Source organism: Podarcis melisellensis (assembly GCF_964234715.1).
Source record: "Podarcis melisellensis genome assembly, chromosome: 8".
Lineage (NCBI taxonomy): Eukaryota > Metazoa > Chordata > Lepidosauria > Squamata > Lacertidae > Podarcis > Podarcis melisellensis.
The window spans coordinates 54029203-54049093 of NC_138540.1; the positions used below are offsets into that span (position 1 = coordinate 54029203).

The 19891-nt window shown below is 43.6% G+C and overlaps 2 protein-coding genes across 2 annotated transcripts in view; one reads left to right on the top strand and one right to left on the bottom strand.

Annotated features, from left to right (window-relative positions):
- The first annotated feature begins 236 nt into the window (after positions 1 to 236).
- SS18L2 (SS18 like 2) lies at positions 237 to 3042 on the top strand. The gene is made up of 3 exons (XM_081921854.1): positions 237 to 514; positions 1378 to 1454; positions 2834 to 3042. The coding sequence occupies exons 1-3, from the start codon at positions 446 to 448 to the stop codon at positions 2925 to 2927; spliced, it is 240 nt and encodes a 79-aa protein (XP_081777980.1). The 5' UTR covers positions 237 to 445; the 3' UTR covers positions 2928 to 3042.
- Positions 3043 to 7252: 4210 nt separating this feature from the next.
- Positions 7253 to 19891, bottom strand: part of GARRE1 (granule associated Rac and RHOG effector 1) — a 56882-nt gene continuing 44243 nt past the window's right edge. The window contains exons 9-14 of the mRNA XM_081921097.1: positions 19681 to 19806; positions 14738 to 15768; positions 13099 to 13264; positions 12009 to 12143; positions 10645 to 10723; positions 7253 to 9693 (exon numbers count right to left, since the gene is read on the bottom strand). Coding sequence (XP_081777223.1) covers positions 9385 to 9693; positions 10645 to 10723; positions 12009 to 12143; positions 13099 to 13264; positions 14738 to 15768; positions 19681 to 19806 — 1846 coding nt within the window. The 3' untranslated portion in view covers positions 7253 to 9384. The remainder of the gene's footprint in view (positions 9694 to 10644; positions 10724 to 12008; positions 12144 to 13098; positions 13265 to 14737; positions 15769 to 19680; positions 19807 to 19891) is intronic.

The following is a 19891-nucleotide window of genomic DNA, read 5'->3' on the forward strand; positions in this document are numbered from 1 at the left end:
GCAGCCTGACGTGATGGAAATCCACAAAATTATGCATAGCGCGGAGAAAGTAAAGTTTTCCTCCCTCTTCCATCACGCTAGAAATTGATTGGCACACTCTTCCCTCTCATGTTGTTGTTGTTTAGTCGTGTCCGACTCTTCGTGACCCCATGGACCAGTGCACGCCAGGCTCTTCCACCTTCCCTCTCATATACACACATAAATTCTTTCACTGTAGTCTAACCCGTTTAACTGGTCGGAATTTTAAAGACTCGGAAGCTTCTTAGTCACACCGGGATATGGACTACTCTACATTTAATGATCTGCATTCATGTACGGGAGCTTCCGAGGCCGCACAGGGGCAGCCAATCGGTGCAAAGTATTGTCCTTTTGCTCCCATCAACCTTTGCGCCGCGGCCCACTTTTCGCGTGAGGCTTAGAAGCCGCTGCCGCTCCCTCCGCTGGCATGTCGGTGGTTTTCGTGCCGGAGAAACTCCGAGGCAAGGCGGAGGTGAACCAAGAGACGTTGCAACGGGTGAGCGAAAGGGACGGGCCCCATAGAGAGAGCGGAGGGGAGCGTCGCTCACGCAGACCTCTTTTTAACTCCCGTACGCCGCCACAGGAAAGGCAAGAACGTCGGGAGGCGTCAGAGCGCCGCTCTACCTTCTTCTCTCTCTGGTTTCCTGGCCAGGTTCTTTGTATTGGGTTAGTTAGCCGGTTAGAACCGGAAGTGTATTTGCCATTTCATTCCCCGCCTCTTGCAGGCTGCGTGAAGATGGTCCGCGCTGCTTAAAAGCTGAGAGCGTGACGTCAGTGAGCCTGGTCAAGGAACGCCCAGTCTGATCCGCCTGCGCATTAGGAAGGGCAGTGCACTCTGTACATTCTCAGGGTTGAGCGGAATCACTGTCGCTGCGCAGTTCGGCTCCTTCACTCTCCTCGATCATGATCGCTTAGCGAAAGGCATAACAAAGTGCAATAAAAAGCGGTACACCGCCAGAAAGATGACTAAAACAAATGAATAGCATAGTCTGCTAGAATATCCTATATCTTTTGCAGTAACAGTAAACCCTTAACGCTACCAAAAAGAAAACTCACCCTTTAATATTTAAGTCTGTAAGTTGACGACTGAAGTTGACACCGGATATTCTTCACTCACCACTTTAATAATCAGAAATCAGGGGTTATCAGGACACCTGCGGGCCCCATGGTGCTCTTAAAATTGTTCCCTGGTGCCTTTGAAGCCTCTGATCACCCACCCACACACTGCCTCCTTGATCTTGAGATGGTAGTTCACAGTCTATAAAGCATCCTCACAATTATCCAGTGTAATTGTTAAGTAGTTGTTCTTGAACAAGTTTCAGTAATATGCAGTTGATCCAGTGCTGTTGTGACTTTCAGCTGCTTGAAGAAAATGACCAGCTGATTCGATGTATTGTGGAATATCAGAATAAAGGAAGAGCTGAAGAATGTGTGCAGTAAGTAAATTAAATCTAAGAGTCGCCTATTATGCATTTTTCAGGAGTTCATTTTTGTATTTGCTTGATTAAAGCAAACAATCAAGTAATTGTTTAGAGAGCTTGCGTGTCTCATTGCGAGACGTGGTTTTGAATAAATCTCATTGGTCCTGAGCAAATTTACAGGGGAGGTGAAGGAGAACTGAAATCAGGCACATTGTTGCTGAAATAAATACAATTAGTCTGTCAAACACAACTAGACTGTGCAGGGCATTAATGAAAATCTTGTTTATTTTGCTGAATTTAATGTGGGAGGTAATAGCTTGTGGTAATGTGGGACGCGGGTGGAGCTGTGGGTGAAAGCCTCAGTGCCTAGGGCTTGCCGATCAAAAGGTCGGCGGTTCGAATCCCTGCGGCGGGGTGCGCTCCCGTTGTTCGGTCCCAGCGCCTGCCAACCTAGCAGTTCGAAAGCACCCCTGGGTGCAAGTAGATAAATAGGGACCGCTTACCAGCGGGAAGGTAAACGGTGTTTCCGTGTGCGGCTCTGGCTCGCCGGAGCAGCGGTGTCACGCTGGCCACGTGACCCGGAAGTGTCTTCGGACAGCGCTGGCCCCTGGCCTCTTGAGTGAGATGGGCGCACAACCCCAGAGTCTGTCAAGACTGGCCCGTATGGGCAGGGGTACCTTTACCTTTACCTTTAATAGCTTATAGATGTACTGACCCCTTCTTCTTGGCAGCCCTGGACTTCTGAAAGGCCATTGTAATAGTGGCAGTTTTATTTTTAATTTCTTTTCTAATAATCCCTAACATTTCCCCCTTTTGCTGCCACTGCACAAGCTTGATAATTTTATAGAGCTGTGTACCACAACCCCAAGATCTTCCCTGGTTAGACACTGCTAGTTCAGACATCAGTGCGAATGTGAAGTTAGAATGATGTGCTCCAGTGTGCATCATTGCCCACTCATCTATGCCTTTGCAGGAATTAAGTGATCATTAAACATGGACAGTGTTCTCGAAGCTACCAACATGAGTTTGACCAAACTGCGGGAGGCAGTGGAGGACAGGAGTGCCTGGCATGATCTGGTCCATGGGGTCACGAAGAGTCGGACACGACTAAATGACAACAAAACATTGACTTAATTAGTATTTTTTTAAAAAAAACCATTTCCTTCAATTTAAAAATAAAATACTACCAGGAACAGGGGAAAGTAGCTAAGAGGATTCAAAAATATCATTGGCTTCATATTAATTAACAACTCTTCCCTTCCCCCTGCTTTCTCAAGTATAAAGTGAGCAAAATAGAGACCTAAATCCTACTGTCACTTATATGGTGGCTGCCAGAGCAATTCTGTTATTTCAGTTGCCCCAAGGAATCTCATTCTTCTGTTTCTCTGTTACAGACACCAGCACACACTGCACAGAAACCTGATTTATTTAGCTACTATTGCGGATGCATCTCCCTCTCCAAATGCAGGGAAGACTGTTGCAGACTGATACTGTGCTCCTTGGCACACTTGTGAATCCTTGAAGGAAATGGGGAGTGAATCTGGAAGATCCATTAGTCCCCTCCTCTTTAAAGGAGAGGAATAAATCCAGCACCTGATGGAAAGCCAGCTGAATTGTGCTTCCTTAACAGAACACATTCCTGCCTTCATTTCATCCTCTTTGCCATCAACTAGTAAATGCCATTTGCTTTACCTCCCACCTTGGGTGCAAAAGGAAAAATGACATAGTGCACTGCATATTCCTTCAGCTACAATGTCACTGCTTAAAAGGTCAAGGTTGATGGGTATTATTATCAACGTTTGCCATTGCCTCAGAGCATCAGTTCTCCACGTGACATTACATTCTAGCCCACTGACCCATGAAGAAGGTTGGTAAAGAAGGGGTACTTAACATTTTTACATTAAAATCTTATTCCGGATATGGTGAAAAGAGCAAGAGATTATAACAATGTGGTGGTGTATGCAGTTACCCGTTAAGTGCTTGGAAGACAGAATTGTCATATGCCTACTGACAAAAGACCTCCTTTTGCCTCTTATTTGTATGGAATTAAACATTATCACTCGTAAAGGGCACTGCTAAGCTTTGATTACTTTAATGTGTATTCCTTTTCTGTAGTAAAAACCATATTGATCCTGATACATACATGCAGTAGAGGAAAAAATAAAAGATATTTCAACTGGCTGTTTTGAACCACTTAATATTTTCAGATCAATCCATATCTCCATAGTTCTCAGTGTGCTTTTATGAAATATTATTTTCTTTCCCTCCTGGACTGCTAACGTTCTAGCAATGTTTTAAAAGTTTCTTGCTAGTACTTACTGAAAGATTCTAGGCAGTGAACTGAGTTTTTTCCCATGGATTCTTAGGGAAAGGATAGCTGGTTTCGTAGCTTAGCATGAGTTGTTTTCCCCAGCCAATGCCCTCCAGGTGTTTTGGACTAAAACTCATTGGCTCCAGACAATATAGCTGTGCTATGCAGGGTTCATGGAGCTGAAGTTCAAACTGTCTGAAAGGCTGCAGGTTGGGTAAGATTGCCTCAGTAATAACACTTTATGAATGAGTGACGAAAGAGCACCACAGCTGCTTTGGAATGCAGAGGAGCTGGTGCATTGCTGCTTTTCACTTAGAATCATAGAATTGTAGAGTTGGAAGGGACCTCAAGGGTCATCAAGTCCAACCCCCTGCCATGCAGGAATCTCAACTAAAGCATCCCTGACAGATGGGTCATCCAACCTCTGTTTAAAAACATCCAAGGAAGGAGAGCCCACAACCTCCTGAGGGAGTCTATTCCACTCTCAAAACAGCTCTTACTGTCAAACACCCAGAGTTTGCTTGCTCAGTTTATAGCTCCCTTTTATTATTGCTTAAAACTACTTTCCTTGTTTGCTGTAGCCCCAGCTATCTCCCCTGACTAGGCAAAGTAGCTGCTGCCAGAGCACACAATTGTAAAAGAGGAGTGTTGGCATGGGGGATTTCTCTCCTTTTAAAAAAGAAAAAAACCTAAAGCTATACAATGTAAAAGGAACATGGTGAGTTGATGTGAAGTAGTAACAGCAGCTTGTTCTATCACTGAAGCTGGTGGTGCAAAGCCCCTCCTACTACATTTGCACTGCCGGTGGAATGGACCCCTGCCCTCCTGGACCAGGAGTAGTATAAAATGGGAGCTCTCCCCCAACCATGCTTATTAACTAAAAGTTTCTAAGTTATGTTTCCAGTCTATGGTAACAAATGACAGCATATTGATACAAAGGGGTTTCATGTTAGAAATTGTTTTTACTCCCAACTTACAATGAAGGCCACTACACAACACACTCGAGCCAGAGGCAAAGCACCTGTTAATCCTCTCCGAGATGAAGGGAGGCATTCTCTAGCCTCTGCCACTGGCCTCGGGGCCCTGGGAAGCTGTCCATGGCAGCTGTGCAGTTTTTTGCAGCACAGCTGTAGGATACAGCCACACAACAGCTGCATCTAGAATGAATGTACTCTTCAGCAATTCCATATCATTTGGTATCCTGCAAGTGGAGCAGATCCAAGTATTGTAACTTAAAACATACATTTTCAATGTTCTTTCTAACTTTAAACATTACTTTATGGAACTGCTGCTAAATTCACATCGATTGCACCTGATAATGCAGTGAGGTACCCCAGGCAGAATGCTGTATTGTAGCTGGGCAATCAGACCTGTTCTAAAGCAGAGTGAGGCAAGAAGACAATAGTACCTCACTAGTTAAGGCAGTGGGATCAAATAACATTCTGCCATTTTGAATCATGAATTTTCTAATAATAAAACCAAAACTATTTGTCGCAAGTCTGTTAAGCCTGTTAAATTTGGATGAGAACAAGGGCAGAAAGATGGTAGAAAGCGAAGACTTAAATGAACAGAATAGTTAGCGAGGTAAGACATTTACTGCTTACATGGTATGGAACTTAAGTGCTATAGATGCCCACATACTTAAGTGAAACATCAGTACAAGATGCTACACAGGACAGATTGGATAGGTTATGAGGATATAGAGTGCCCATATCAAGCCTTGAATGAGGCAGTGAGACTTCAAAGTGTCAATAGGAGTTCTAGACACTCATGAATGTTGGTCAAAAATTTCCTTCCTGAAGCAGAGACATCCTTCCTGCTCCAGGTCCGACATCTGAAAAAGCTTTGCCACACTATTTATAGACAGCTGTTCTTGCAAACATCTATATTTCTGTCCCTCACCACTTGTGCTGTTGCATTATGGGACCAGCTATAGTTCTGGTACCAACCACACTAGTTACCAATGCCTTTCAACTGAATGCCATCCTATTAGTCCCAGCCAGTCCATGTGAGCTGGCTGGAGTAGAGAGTTCTAGTCCAAAACATCTGGATGAGACAGACTGAGCGAGACCTATAGACAATATACACAATGTCTGCTAGGTAGTAAAGCTTGGGTTAGGAATCCAGATACATTTCCATTCAGAAAATGTGTCCACGTAGCATGTGTTTCATACCCTACACTTGGTAGTATTAAGACTGTGAGCCAGGCATGGCCAAACTTTGGCCCTCCAGATGTTTTGGGACTACAATTCCCATCATCCCTGACCACTGGTCCTGTTAGCTAGGGATGATGGGAGTTGTAGTCCCAAAACATCTGGAGGGCCAAGTATGGCCATGCCTGCTGTAAGCATAGAGGATGCTAGGGACTGAGGCTGGCTTGGCCTAGGTACCAAGTCTAAGGGCTAGCTCAACAAAGAAAATTGATTTTGGAATGGTGTAGGTGAGGTTTTTAATGATCTCTGCAAATGATCCCACATCAGTTCTACACCCACAGCAGAGCAGGAGCTACGGGACTTTTGGTTTCATGTGGCATTGTGAACACATGCTCCTTGCCTATGACTTCATACTTGGTAAGTTAACACTGAAAGAGGCACCTGAATGAAAATCACTGTTATCAAAGTTACACTATGATAGCAGGCTGGAACCCACATGCTTTTGAGAAATTCAAGCAAGTACTTAATCCTTAATGGCACAGGGAGGGGAGAAATCAATTGCATGTCAAGCAGAGGGAACTTCACAAATGCAGCAATGTTTTAAGGCACAAGAGCCTCATTTTTGTAAATAAGTAAAAGAATGAGGGATCAAAAGTGAGATAATCTAACAGTCTTTGTGAGGGGATTCCGCCCCCCCCCCCAATCTAGCCCGTGTTCTCTATCATGCTGTCTTGGTACTAGTGGGAAAAGAGCTGGAGAGCACTTTGTTCCTGCCCTGGAGGCATCTAGCGGCAAGGTATTTGTTTCCGTGCTGCAAGGTTCTTTTAAGCTCCAGAGCAGCCTTCTGCAGCCTGGTGTGTTCCAGCTGTTTGGGTCTCCAAGTCCCATAGGCCCCAGTCAACACAGCCAATAGGAAGGGATGTTGGAAGCTGTAGTCACCAGGTTGAGGAAGACTACACAGAGACGATCAACTGTTGGGTATTAGTACTGAATCAAAGGGATGGTGCCTGCTTTTGCAAGGCCCGGATTCAACAGTTCCTTGCAAGGGGCCTGCCTCTGTCCAATACGACTTTGGATTTTCTTTCCCTACCACCACACACACAAGACCCTCATATACCAACCACGATCCAGCTGCATCTAGAGCGAATGTGCCATCTTTTCAGTAATTCCACAATCATGCCTTATCCTCAAAATGGGACAGACCTAGGGGTATTTCAGCTCAGAGCACGTATCTATTTGTGTGAATGTTGTAATTTGGGGGCTAGCAAGGAAAACTCCACTGAAATTAACTTGCAGCTTGATGGTGCTCATTATCTTCAGCAGAAACCTTATTTTAACAAGATATAACCTACTATTAAAGGTATATCTTTAATAAAGCAAATAAGGTTATTTTTACTTACAGGAGCTTTAAAATTAAAATACAAAATGTACAATTCCAGTTCCAAAGCATTAGCTATTCACAGAAGTACTGCAATAAGGGTAAGTTAACTAAGCACCAAACCCCATGCACTTGGCAGTGTGAAACATCACATGGCAACATTTGGTTGCCAAGTGCAAACAACTTGGGAAAATTACCAGTGTTCAGCATAATTGGAAGCAGAGGATGGTGTAGCACCTACTAGACAGAAACTGACACACCTGTATTTCCACAATTCACTCCAATTTTAGAAACTGCCAGTGCTTGTATTTACCACTCATTTGCAACTGCAGTTTAGATGCTCTGTAGGGAACGTCAACGCAACAAACATCTGTACTTTGACCTGAAATCATTGTGGCATACAACTGCAATAGATTGTAGGGTCCAATATAAGTTTTCAATGGTGTACTCCAGGAAACTAAAAAAAACAAAAAAAAACCCCACTTGTTAAATTCACCAACATTTTTAGCAGAAGGTACAAAACATTAACAATTTACAGACAGAAGCCACACTGATTGTGCAAAGCACATGACTAAAGTTATGCACAGCAAACAACTCTGTAAACATGGTAAGGGTGGGTTTTGAGGAAACATGGTGACAATATCATAAATACAGGCAACATTGGCATCTTCGACCAGCACAAATAGTAACATTCTGGGCCTGCCAAGATGGCCCATCACCACACAAGCAGAAGGCGGGGAGGGGTTCCTCGACTCTGCCCACCCCAACGTTTAGTGTTGTGTATTTTATTTATATATATTTATATATAATTTGGTATCTTTAATATACACATGTACTTCGTTTGTAGAAAATGGGAACTTAAATGTGCTTTTATCTTCATCAAAAAACTATATGCATTTATAACTAATAACCCATTTTACTTGTCAATGTATTAGAATGATATGACTTAAGAAAATATAAAAATAATATTAATACTGTCAAAAACCTTTATACCAGAAAATATTGTGGTTTATAATTACTCTTTCAAAGATGAAATATGAAAATTTAAATAGGTTTTTATAAAGACTTCTCTCACCTCAATTAATATACAATGGGATAACTATACATATTTACCTTTTTTTTTCAATTTAAGCACCAGTCATTCCCCCAGATCCACTTTGGTTGGAAGGTTATTTCCTAATTCCACAGGTTCATTTATTTAATGGCACATATTGACTGAAAGTAGTTACTTTAATAGTTAGCACTACAAAAAAATAGTGTTTTTAAGTTCTCTCTCTTCTGAGCCAGCTCATGTTTTTACACACTAAGTCTAGCATTGAAATAAGACTTTAAATATTTGCAAGTAGTCTTAACTATTCTTTCATACATTTAAGGAGCACTGTATGGATAATGCCTTTGGCCAAATGTAAAAGTATCAAATTGTGTATTCTAATGTAGTGTCAGCCACAGATGAACACAATCCACCCCAAACTACTTTATGGATCTTGAGCTCAGGTTACAGGTGGATTGTGCCCATTAAGTTATGTCACAAGTTACCTGGGCTGGAGTGGTTCCAGCTATTTTTGCATGAAGCAAATAACTGGAAAAAGCTTTTTGCAGTTGTCTGTGCACCACTGTTGTGACCAGGAGCTTGTGTGGCACGTTAACAACTGATGCATTAAAAAAGCTACAGCAGCCGATGTCACCGGAGTGAAGACTTTTTACCTTGTCAATTAGAAATCTAAAGAAAAGGAGTGTTGAGCAAAACTGCTAGATTTGCTTAAAAATGTACTCAAATTTGTTTTAGCAAGAAATGGTAACTATAAATCTATATGAAAAAATAGCTATAAAATACAGTGTTTTCTGTTGTAATAATGTAGCAGTTTGTTAGCAGGGTAGTCCATATACGCTTTGAAAGCATCACAGTTTAGGGCTGTTGTGTGTACGTGTAACACCTTGGCACCATTTGCTCAGCACTCTACAGAGAGAGAATCACCACTAGAAGCTGTCACTCCACAGAACCACCAGAAGAGACAGCCATCACCGCACAACTGTAAAACAAAGCAAATGTTTGTCACATCAAAGACTTTGGTCCTCTGCGGCATTTCTTGCTAGAAAAAGCCGTCAGTACTGATGCATGTAAGATGGCCTGCGTTCGTGCTTGACTGGAAAAGGTTTAAAGCCCTTATTCATCGGTTTGTGCTGAGATGGCGGCGGCGGCGATTGCTGCTGCTGCTGCGCATAGGCAAAAGTGGAGGAAATCCCTGTTGATGGTGTGCAATCGTTGGCTGTGGACCAAACGGGTGACTGCAGGATCTGCATGGTGTCATTCCACTGGCTGGCAGGGCTACTCATCTGGTACAAAGACATGTTTTGACTGGGCAGTGTGTGCTGCCAAGGAGCTTTCGGAGGCCAGGTTTTGGTTTTGTTGTCCTGCAAGAGACCAATGACAACATCTGAGCTTCCTTCCTGCACATCCACTGCCTGGAACCATTTCTGGCCCCGCTGCAAATGTTCCTTAGTATACCACTTTCTTCCACAAGAGTGAATGACAGTCACACAGGAACATTATCAGAGTGCAAGGTAACCTGTCCCACTGATGACTTGAACTCCTGGGGCATCTCCAGAAATCTTGCCCACTGGAGCAGTTTAACTCTGTCCCATGTAAACCACTACATCCTGGACCAACAGCACACATAAGGGGCCCACTCATAGCCCCACCTCCAGTGCCTTCCCTAGAGAGCACTAAAGCCACAGAATCCAGGAGCAGGAAGAGCCGATATTCTTGTCTTTTACAAATGGGAGGGGAGCAATGAAGAAGAAACTCTCCCATAGTTCTTTCTCCTACCCTGGTTAGAACTTGGACTATTATTGCAGTTAGTACCACCTCTTTGCCATTTCTGCAACACTCCAAAAGCACTCCCTTGGGAAGGAGGAAGAGCCACCCAGCCATGTTGCTTGGCAGCCTGTTGGGGTCAAAGCCCTCCTACATAAATCACCACACAGAGCAAAACCATTCACCTGGGAAGTTCTCCCAGCAGCCCAATATATTATCTGGCTTTCAGAGAAGGGGGAGGGGGAAATGCATCTCCAATGGATCTACACCCCCTAAGATCAAAGTAAAAGTGAAACATTTTGAAGTCTCCAATAAATTCCATGGAGCATATTCAGTTGTTTATAATAAAAAATGAAGCAGTGCAGTTTTGCTGGCCATAAAATCTGGAAGTATAGTGAAATTGACTATTTAAAACTGGGCTGAATTCAGGGAACATTGTTACTGAGGGATTTTTTTTTTTTTAAAGAAAAGCCACCTGGAATCCCATCAAAGAGGCCCCCTCCACCATTAGCCACCCAAAGAGAGGCACTATTCAGCCTGATACTTGCCTGACTATGATCATCCACTGTAGAAAGGAGTGGCGGGGAAGGAAGTGTGCTCGGGTCTTGCTCCCCACTGCTGTGTTTCCTGTGGAAATATTTATCCAATGAGAGAAAATGGTCTGTTAGTGTCATGGCAGGGTCTTAAATGAGAAAATATTCTTCAATTCTGACAACACTTTATGCTGTATTTCCGTGGTCAAAATAGAGGGCAATAGGAGTCTTACAACTGAAGTGCACTTGTACTAAGGGCCTTTGCATCTAACCTGCTACTTTCATGGCAATTGAAGGTTTATGGATTAAAGTAAACTTTCAGACACCTAGCCAACAAGGCAGATAGAAGTCTATGGCACAGCAGCAGCTAGGCCGTACTGCAGCCAATAAAATCTGTGGACCAGTGCTTCTGATATTGCACCAAAGCAGAGTTTTGTACTTTTGCAATACTTAATATTTAATTGTCCAGTCCTGCTCAAATAGCTGTAGGATGGTCACAATCACTATTCATTAGGGACCACAGGATTCTTGTCCCTAAGAATAGCTTGGCTTATGCCTTGGGGAAGCCTTCAAGCAGGACAGCAAGGCTACAGACCTCCCTTGGCAGTAGCAGCTCTGCCTCAGCAGCATCTAGTTTTCAGAGGAATAGTATTTATGAACATGGACTCAACGCCAGGCATGCTGTTGTCAAAACTGTGTGACATTGGACTGATTAACTGGACTTTCAATTGTGGATCCTCTTTTCTGTCACTGGGCACTTTTATTAGCTTCATGGTTATTTCACAGCCACAAATCTGGTGCTTGCTGCTGGGTGTGCTCAAGAGGGAGTCACAGCCAATCCACACTTGCATTTTCAAATACCTGTTTGCCACATGTCTAACAATAATTATAATAATAATAATAATAATAATAATAATAATAATAATAAAGCACGCCTGTCACTATAGCAGAGACATAACACATGCAGCACGTCCATGTGGCTTTCCTAGCTTCCACCAATGCAGGCACGTACTAATGAGCAGGTATAAATCCCACAAGACACATTAAGGGAAAAATAGTCAGAACCACAACCAGAAATGGAAGATTATAGCCTATTCCCCAAACCCTCTGGGCCCCGGTTTCTTTTCTTGCTTCTTTCAAAGGGCTGAGACAACTGCAAGCTCAGGCAACATTAAAGGAGAAACAAAACATAGGTGGCAAGACAGCCAAGAGTAGTTCAGATTTCTTTCTTATTTCCAAACCTAGCTTGACCTTGTGACTCACACTTGGCACAGGAAAGTTTTGAAACAGCCTGGCCCTTGCAAGTTAAGGTGGCAAAATCTTTATCCACCAGCAAAACCAAAGATTTTGCCTATTGCTTTGTCAATAATTCAACTCACCTTCTTTGCTTGACTGCAGCAACAATATCTGGCCCTGAGAACATGGAAAACAGACTGTCTCCATTGGCAGAGGAAGTCTCATCACTGGAGCTGGCAGAGTCGCCCTGAGTACCTGACCAGCTGCTTGCCATCTCCCTGAGATGAGAGCAGGGAAGCAATCAAGAGAAAGAGACAAACAGTAGAGATGTGAGCGGTGGCAGGGAGGCTCACCACCTTAGTTGCTCTTAGAACGTTACTGAACCTTCACAGGGCAAGAAGAAAAATCTCCATGAACGCTAACACTAAAATAAAACTAAACTGACAAATTCAGCATCATCTTACAGCATTTATCCCATGGCTTATTCAGGCACTGCATATGGAATCCATATCCCCTCTAAGGACCCAGTACATATTCACTTAACAACCCTTTAAAACTGGCATTACTGCAGCTGCAGCCAAGGTGGTGTCCTGCAGATGTTGTGGACTCCAGCTCCCATCAGCTCCAGCCTGCACAGTTAATGGCTAGGAATGATGGGACCTGGAGTCCAACCGCATCAGAAAGGTGTTACCTTGGCTGCCCTTGCATTATGGCCTCAGAACCAAAGCAGAAAATATCCACATGCTGCAATCCTGAACTTGGAAGAGCTGCAGTATAAATATTATAAACAGGCAACTCCCTATTTGCACAGGGGTTCCGTCATTGTGCGCATCAGAAGTCACACGTAAGCTCATTCTGCCCCCACACCAACCCCTTCTGGGAACGAAAGCAGCACATGTGTTGACAGGTGCATGTCAATTGGGCGCACGCAAAGTGGTCACGCACACACACACTAAAATTTATATACTACTTGATTGTAAAAAAAACCAAAACCCTCAAAGTGGTTTACAAAAAGTTAAAACAATAAAATTGAGAAAAATTCACAACTATACTTTAAAACATATAAAAGTTTGAATACTAAAACAGATTAAAATTACCTCAACTTTCTAAGCATATGGGTAGGTATGTCTAAACAAGATATGTAACTGATGCAGCAAAAATCCCTAATTTACTATATTTTACAGCTGCTTGCAAAGCTGGATGTACACAAGGGTGCCACAGATAGCTCCTTACCCTTCTGTGAAATACTCTGGGAAAGGCCAGGTTCTGTGCGGGTCGTCAGGATGCGGCCAGTTGCTACGTGTGTTGCTGGGGCGACGGAAGTGCTGTGCTTGCCTTTTTTGTTGCATGGCCTGACTGACCCCAGCCACATAACGAGCAAACTCTGGATCAGAGCCAACTGGGAGTAAAAAAAGAAACCTGACAGTCAACTATTGACACACTTGGCTATTTCCATTGCAATGATCCGCCATCTACCCCTCAGACAGACAAACAGAGAGAATATGAGAATGTGTACACATGCATACAAACACAATGGAAGCTAGTCAGTGGTTGGGAATGCCTGTTGAAGCGCTGAAAATTAAGAACTTGATCAGGGAGCGATTTATGTGGGGGCAGGCAAAATATGCTACATAAATCCCTAACATTGTAGCCACCAGCAGAGTAGAGAGGTGGTGGTGACATCATACACAGTGGAAGCCCAAGAAATGCTTCGTCTGTGTGCCTGGCTATCTATCTATCTATCTATCTATCTATCTATCTATCTATCTATCTATCTATCTAGAAGCTTAGATCCTATTTTAGAATGCACATCCAATAGGAAGACAGATCAATACTACTGAAATCCATTCAGTACGCTTAAATCAAGAGGAGGATCAAAGAAATGAAGAATACAAGAAAGGGAGACAACCCAAAGGAAGAGTCAGGCCATACCTCTGCTCCCCTGTCGGGTCAGTCATTGCCTCCAACAACATTGTCTCCAACAACATGGAGCCAAAAAGCTGCCCATGTATATTCACATGTAAGTCCATCATCTCCACATATCATACTGCTATGGAACTTGGCAGCCCATCAGAACTTTGGGGAGACTAATTTCAGAAAGCCTTTGCTATTGCAATACTTAGCATTGCTATTGCTAAGAGAGACTGCTCTGCATCATAAAGATGGAACAGACTAAAGAATGTCTGAAGGAAGCAGATCCAAGAAATTAAGAGGCACAAAAATCCTGCTGTTAAGATGACTTTGTCCAAAGGAATGTTCCCCCTCTACCCAACATACTCTGAAAAACCTCAGCAAGGCAAATCTGTTCAATCCTACTAAGTTGAACAAAACTTGACTAGCAGGATAGCTAAATTGTGCTACCTTGGAAACAGGAATTGGTTGCCACAGACTTAAGTGAGCTAGAAGGCAGGAAGTGGCAGTGAGAGGAGGTGTAGGGAGCACACTTTCCCTTTTTACCCAACCCACAGAACACAGTAGTAGGGAAATTCCTTGTGACTCGTCAACTGTTTGAAGATCTGGACATGGGTCCCACCCACTAAATTAACATATTTGTGTATTTCATAAAATTTATACACCACTTGATTGTAGAAAACTTACAATAATAATAATAAAACAGTAAGATTATCAGTAAGATGACATTTTCAAAAATTACTGCCCTCAAAAACTATCTTTCCTCACCCAATATTTGGCAGACTTTTTTTAAAGGTACCCCTGCTGTTGTTTTTGCTCTTGTAATTCTATAATCTTTCCCATCACCTGCAGAAGACACAAATGGTTTGTGTCTACAGATGGGCAGCATTCAACACATTCAAACACATTACTCAATGAACATGTGGTAGTAGAAGGTTGCATTTACTTAACATGCACACACCTGCAGGATCAAAAGGTAGAAATTCTCCCAACATCCCAAAGATTCCATCACTTTGGTCACGGTTTGGCCACGTGTTGTTTCTAGGTCCTTGCTGCTTCTGCCCCAGCATCTCCGACATCACATTGTCCATGTAACTGTTCACAAGACCCAAACTATACAGGTCAGAGCTCAGGTCAGGAAAGGCATGACTGCTCCACTGAGGCATATGAGACAACCCCGGACCAACAGTCTGGGCTGACGGCTGGCTGGAATTGGTTGGCCACTTGCCAGGTGGACGCTGCTGCTGCTGCTGCTGCTGCTGGGACCCAATGGGCTGCAGCAGGTGCTGATAGTAATGCATTTGCTGCTGCTGCTGCTGCTGGGGCTTTTGTGGCTGCTGCTGCTGCTGTTGCTGTGGCAACCCTTGCTGGAGATGGTGCAAAGGCGTGTGAGACGAAGACTGGGACTGCTGTGGCACGGTGGCTGGCTTCTGCTCTGCTGCTGCCGAAGACGATGCAACCGAGTTTCTTCTTTTCACCAGCGGAGAGGTCTGCTGGGACTTGCCCATGTTGAAACCAGATAGGAAATCTATGACCTCCTGCATTTCTTGGTCGGTTGGTAAATTCATGCCTTTGGCATCCTTGCTGTCATCTGCTTTGCTGCCATTACGCCTGTCAAGGAGGAACCCATTAACAACCTGATGGCTTCCACTCTGTGCCATTGCCTGGGCCGACTCAACAGCCCTGGGGAAGTTACCAATGTTCAGAATACTCTGCAATCGGGCATCCATATTGTTGGGCATTTTTGCTTTATCCTCTGAGTTGTTAGCTATGAAAAGGTTTTTGGAAGGTGTACTAGGAATGGAGTAACTTCCACTGCTGCTTGAACTGGAACAGGATGTTTTCTTTGTAAATCGTGAAGTCAGCTTCGAGAAAGTCCTTTGCAATCCACCCGTCGATTTGCTTCCATTTCCAGATGGTAAGTCAATGTGACCCCCGAAGTCACAGATCTCACGCTGAAGCTGGATCTGAATACACGGCAAAGCCTGCTCTCTGTTTAACAAAAAGAACCCTCTATTTCAGGCAAAAAAAGCAACATTCACCAACTTCAAAACAACTTTACAGTAATTAGGACTAAGGCATGCAATCTGGAGGTATTGAAAAGTATGATAATGTATAAAACAGGGGTGCCTAACCATTTTTGAGTTGGAAGTTGCACTGACCCATGGTCAACACTGCGAGGTCTGTTTATCAAAGTGGGAGTGAACAAAGGAGTCATTCTGTTTTTTGAAAAAGGTCACAAAACTTTTGATATTACAAAATCACAGCAGGGCCTGCAAGAGTGGCCAGTAAGATGATTTTAAAAATGACAAATTTTAGCAGGGGGAACCAACAAAAAACCTTTTGACATCACAGTGGGGTACCTATGGAAGCAGTCATTAAACATTATTATTATTATTATTATTATTATTATTATTATTATTATTATTATTATTTTAAAAAGCAGCAACAACATCATCATCAATAACTTTTTTAAAAAAAATTGACATAGAGGTAGTGGGGGTCTTTGAGGGCATCATTGGGTGGCGTTCAAGTAAGTTGTACTCAGCTTAGACGTACTGAAAATAATGGACCTCATTAATTTCCATGGGTCTACTGTGAGTAAAACTTAGTTGAATACTACCCATTGTATCAAACCAGGGGACCTATGAAAGTGGTAATGTAGGAAAAAATGTTTATTTTTTTGAAATGGAAAATTTGGGATCTTAGAAGATGCCACAACAAAGTTTTGGCATCATGGCATTACAGCAGGGGGACCCACAGCAGCAGTCATTTAAAAAAAAAAAGACAAATCTGAGGGGAGGCTCAAAAAACTTTGTGAGCCAGATGTGACAACCTCCAGTATAAAAGGTTAACCAAGCTAAGGAAAAATCAAAGCATTCACAAAACTGTGGATTAGACAGTCCAATATTTAGTTCTTACTGATATGTGTGAGCTGCCCTATAACTTAGTTTTTTCACAATAAGATGTAAGAGTGTCAAGTATTTATTGATCTTAATTATGTTTTTACTAACCTGTAACTGTAACTGTAACTGTACTCTTGTATGTTGTATCCTGCCTTGTTATACAAGTGTGGATTATATATACTTGAAGAAATAAATAAATGTTGCCTCAAGAAATGAACCACTATAAATCTGTCCGGGTAATATTAAGCTTCTGAATAGGGCTGGGCGTTGTTGGGTTCTCAAAATCACAGTATATCACCAGCCAAACATCAAGGTTTGGCGATAAACTGTGATGTTGTAAAAAGCTGCATTGGCCCCAGCTTGCGAGGTGTTGGATGTAACTGCTGCAGCTGTCACCATGGGGGCTGAGGCGCTTTCACCTTATTGGCTGTGGCCAATACAGCTGGCTACGGTCTGCTGCTGAGCCGGGGGGGGGGGCCGGAAAGGCTCCTGCCCCTAGCTGAGCGAGCCCTGAGTCCCCACCGCTCACACACGACCAGCAGGGGGCCCGGGGTTCCTTGGCCAGGCTCTGCTGGGGGTGGGAGGGCACCTGCCCCCAGCGGAGCCAGCCCCGGTGTCCTTGCCACTCCCGCTACAGCAGCAAGGACCTTGGGGCTCCTTGGCCAGACTGTTGTTTGGTGACATGTGGGCAGGTGACCTACCTTGAATAGGGCGCAAAGCCACCCTATTCACGCCTTGTGGAAAGGGGCTGCTGGAGCCCCTCTGCCGCCTGGCTGCCTTCTACTGGAAGGGTGGGCTTTGTTTTTCTGGAAGGAAAGGCACAGCACACCCTCCCAGACAAAGCAGTCAGACGATAGCAGGAGCAGGGTCGGGGTTCTCTCAGCTGGAAAGGGCAGGCTTCCCAGCTGAGCAGCCCTGATCCCGCTTCTACTCACCAGTGCAGCTTGTTTCTCCCTCTGCCAGGGCAGAGTGCAATGGAAGTTTCACCATCATTGGTGAAACTGCCACCGCTTGAGTCCCTCTGCCTCCAACTCCCGGCTAGTTTGTTTCTTCCTCAGTGCACTGGGCACTGCAGGCAGAGGGACTCAAAAACAGTGACTTTCACCAGCAATATACTGCTGAGTGAAGATGTCATTGCAATCTCCACCCCCCGCCCCCACTACCCGTCCTGGGCGATATATTGATATATTGCCCAGTGCTACTTCTGAACATGGACCTACCTATGAAAACAGCACAACACAGCCAAGTAAACTGAGAAAATGTTTTGTTTAACAAATGCAGCATGCTCAGTGCTCAACTTTCACCCATGCCAGGAGGACACATCAGCCACCCAGCCTGCTGGGTCTATAGTCACGTGAGGTAAAGGAGGTGAGGCAACAGCAGGGAATACAGGCTGCTCCCCTGTGCATAGGGTTGAGATTATTATGTTTTTGATTAGTTCCCAGCAAAGGTTGTTGCTTGGAGAGGGCAGTTCCCTCAGTTTTCTATTGGGAGAGTGTGTTGCTTGCTTGGATTCAACATTATGAGAGGTGATGGGCGATCAAGAATGGGGTGGCAAAGAGAAGCAAATATTTAGTCAAAGCTGGCTTTGTGGGCAAGATGGTGGTGAAGGAATTTAACAGAAGCAGAAGGGAGCAAGACAAGCAGTGCTTGCCCCATTATCCTGCTCCACTGTTTTAGACAATTGTGTTTTTTTAAAAAATGGCAAAACGTTTGCTGTTGTTGCTGAAGTTTGTAAAGTCTGGTGGTAAATAAAATGCTGTTTCCTCTTACATGGCCACCAGACTTTCCTGTTTTACTGATAACTGTCTGGGTAAGGTATTCTTGGACATTTGGTATCACTGGGTATTGAGTTATGCCTCAGCCTAGGACTGAAGGCTAGAGAGGTGATAATCTAAAAAGGTGTGATAATGTTGCTATATGGTGTTGGAGATCAGTGTATTCTGCTAGAGTACTAGCAATCAGGTTATCCTAAAAATAGCAATATCTCCCAATTTTTCATTTTTTGTGTAACCTTCAGTATTTTATGTAAGTAATTAATGGTGTTTAACATTGGCCTCTTTCCAGTTTATGACTGGATGCTGCCTTTCAAGCAAGTTGTGTATCTAGTCTCACCAATTATTTTACAGGCCACATTTCTCAATTACATAAAGAGCTTGCATCAAAGTCTACTGAACTCACTACATGCTGATGGTCAAGTCTTAAGATCTGAGCTTAAACACATCTAGGTATGGACTGACCTCATTTTCCTCCAGTTGCTTATAATTTATTTGGCAATCTGATGGAACCTATTTCCAGCCACTGATCAGCCTAAATTTTCCAATTCCCCTGATCTGCCTTCCTTCCTTTGAAAAAGAGAAGGTCAGGGAATTATCCTTTAAAAAGGAAAGAGAACTGCACTATGCTTATTCATCTTTGCCCTACTCAGCCTAATAACAAGGCAAATTACTCAGTTTGTTCTGGCCTTTTGCTCACATTATAGCTGCTTTTTGTGAGCACATATTAACAAGAAGCAGCATTTCACCATTACAAAGTTTTGCAGCAGCTTTGCTCTGTACCCACAAGTAAGGTGGGGTGCCATCCAGTTCCTGGTGCCATCTGAATCTCACAAGGCCTCCCCTTTGCAGCCTCATCAGTGGTGGCAATCTGCTTCTCTCTCTCTCTTTTTTTTTTGTTTGTTCCCACAGTGCCCAACAATATGTCACTCTGGGGAATTGTGTGAATGTCAAAATGGCAGCTTCCTATCTACCCACTGGGGCTGTGAGGTGCCCCAGCTCAGTCCTCTTGAGGCAGTGGGGCTTCAGCAGATGCCCAGCCATGCCCAGGTACTGCTACCAGTACATTCCTACTACTTAACCTTCAATATTAAGACCTGGTAGCCTTGGCTGAAACTTGTCATTGCCATCTTCTCTTGTCACATGTGACCGAGTATTCCTGAATAAGGTTTCATCAGTGCATAACCCTTATGTGGTAAGAGTGCAGCACAAATCATACCTACCTTCCCTCCTTCCAACGATTTAGGTCAAACACTGCAGTATAAAGCACATCCACTAGTCCCAAAGTCTTCTCTGGATCCAGACTTCTCTGCAGCAGAGACATTGTTGCAGGATCTTCTTTCAGGCACCTAAGGAAACAATTTTTAATAACAAATCTCCTGTCAACAACACTCACTTTCATACCAAAAATTAATGTCCCTATTTATTTATTTG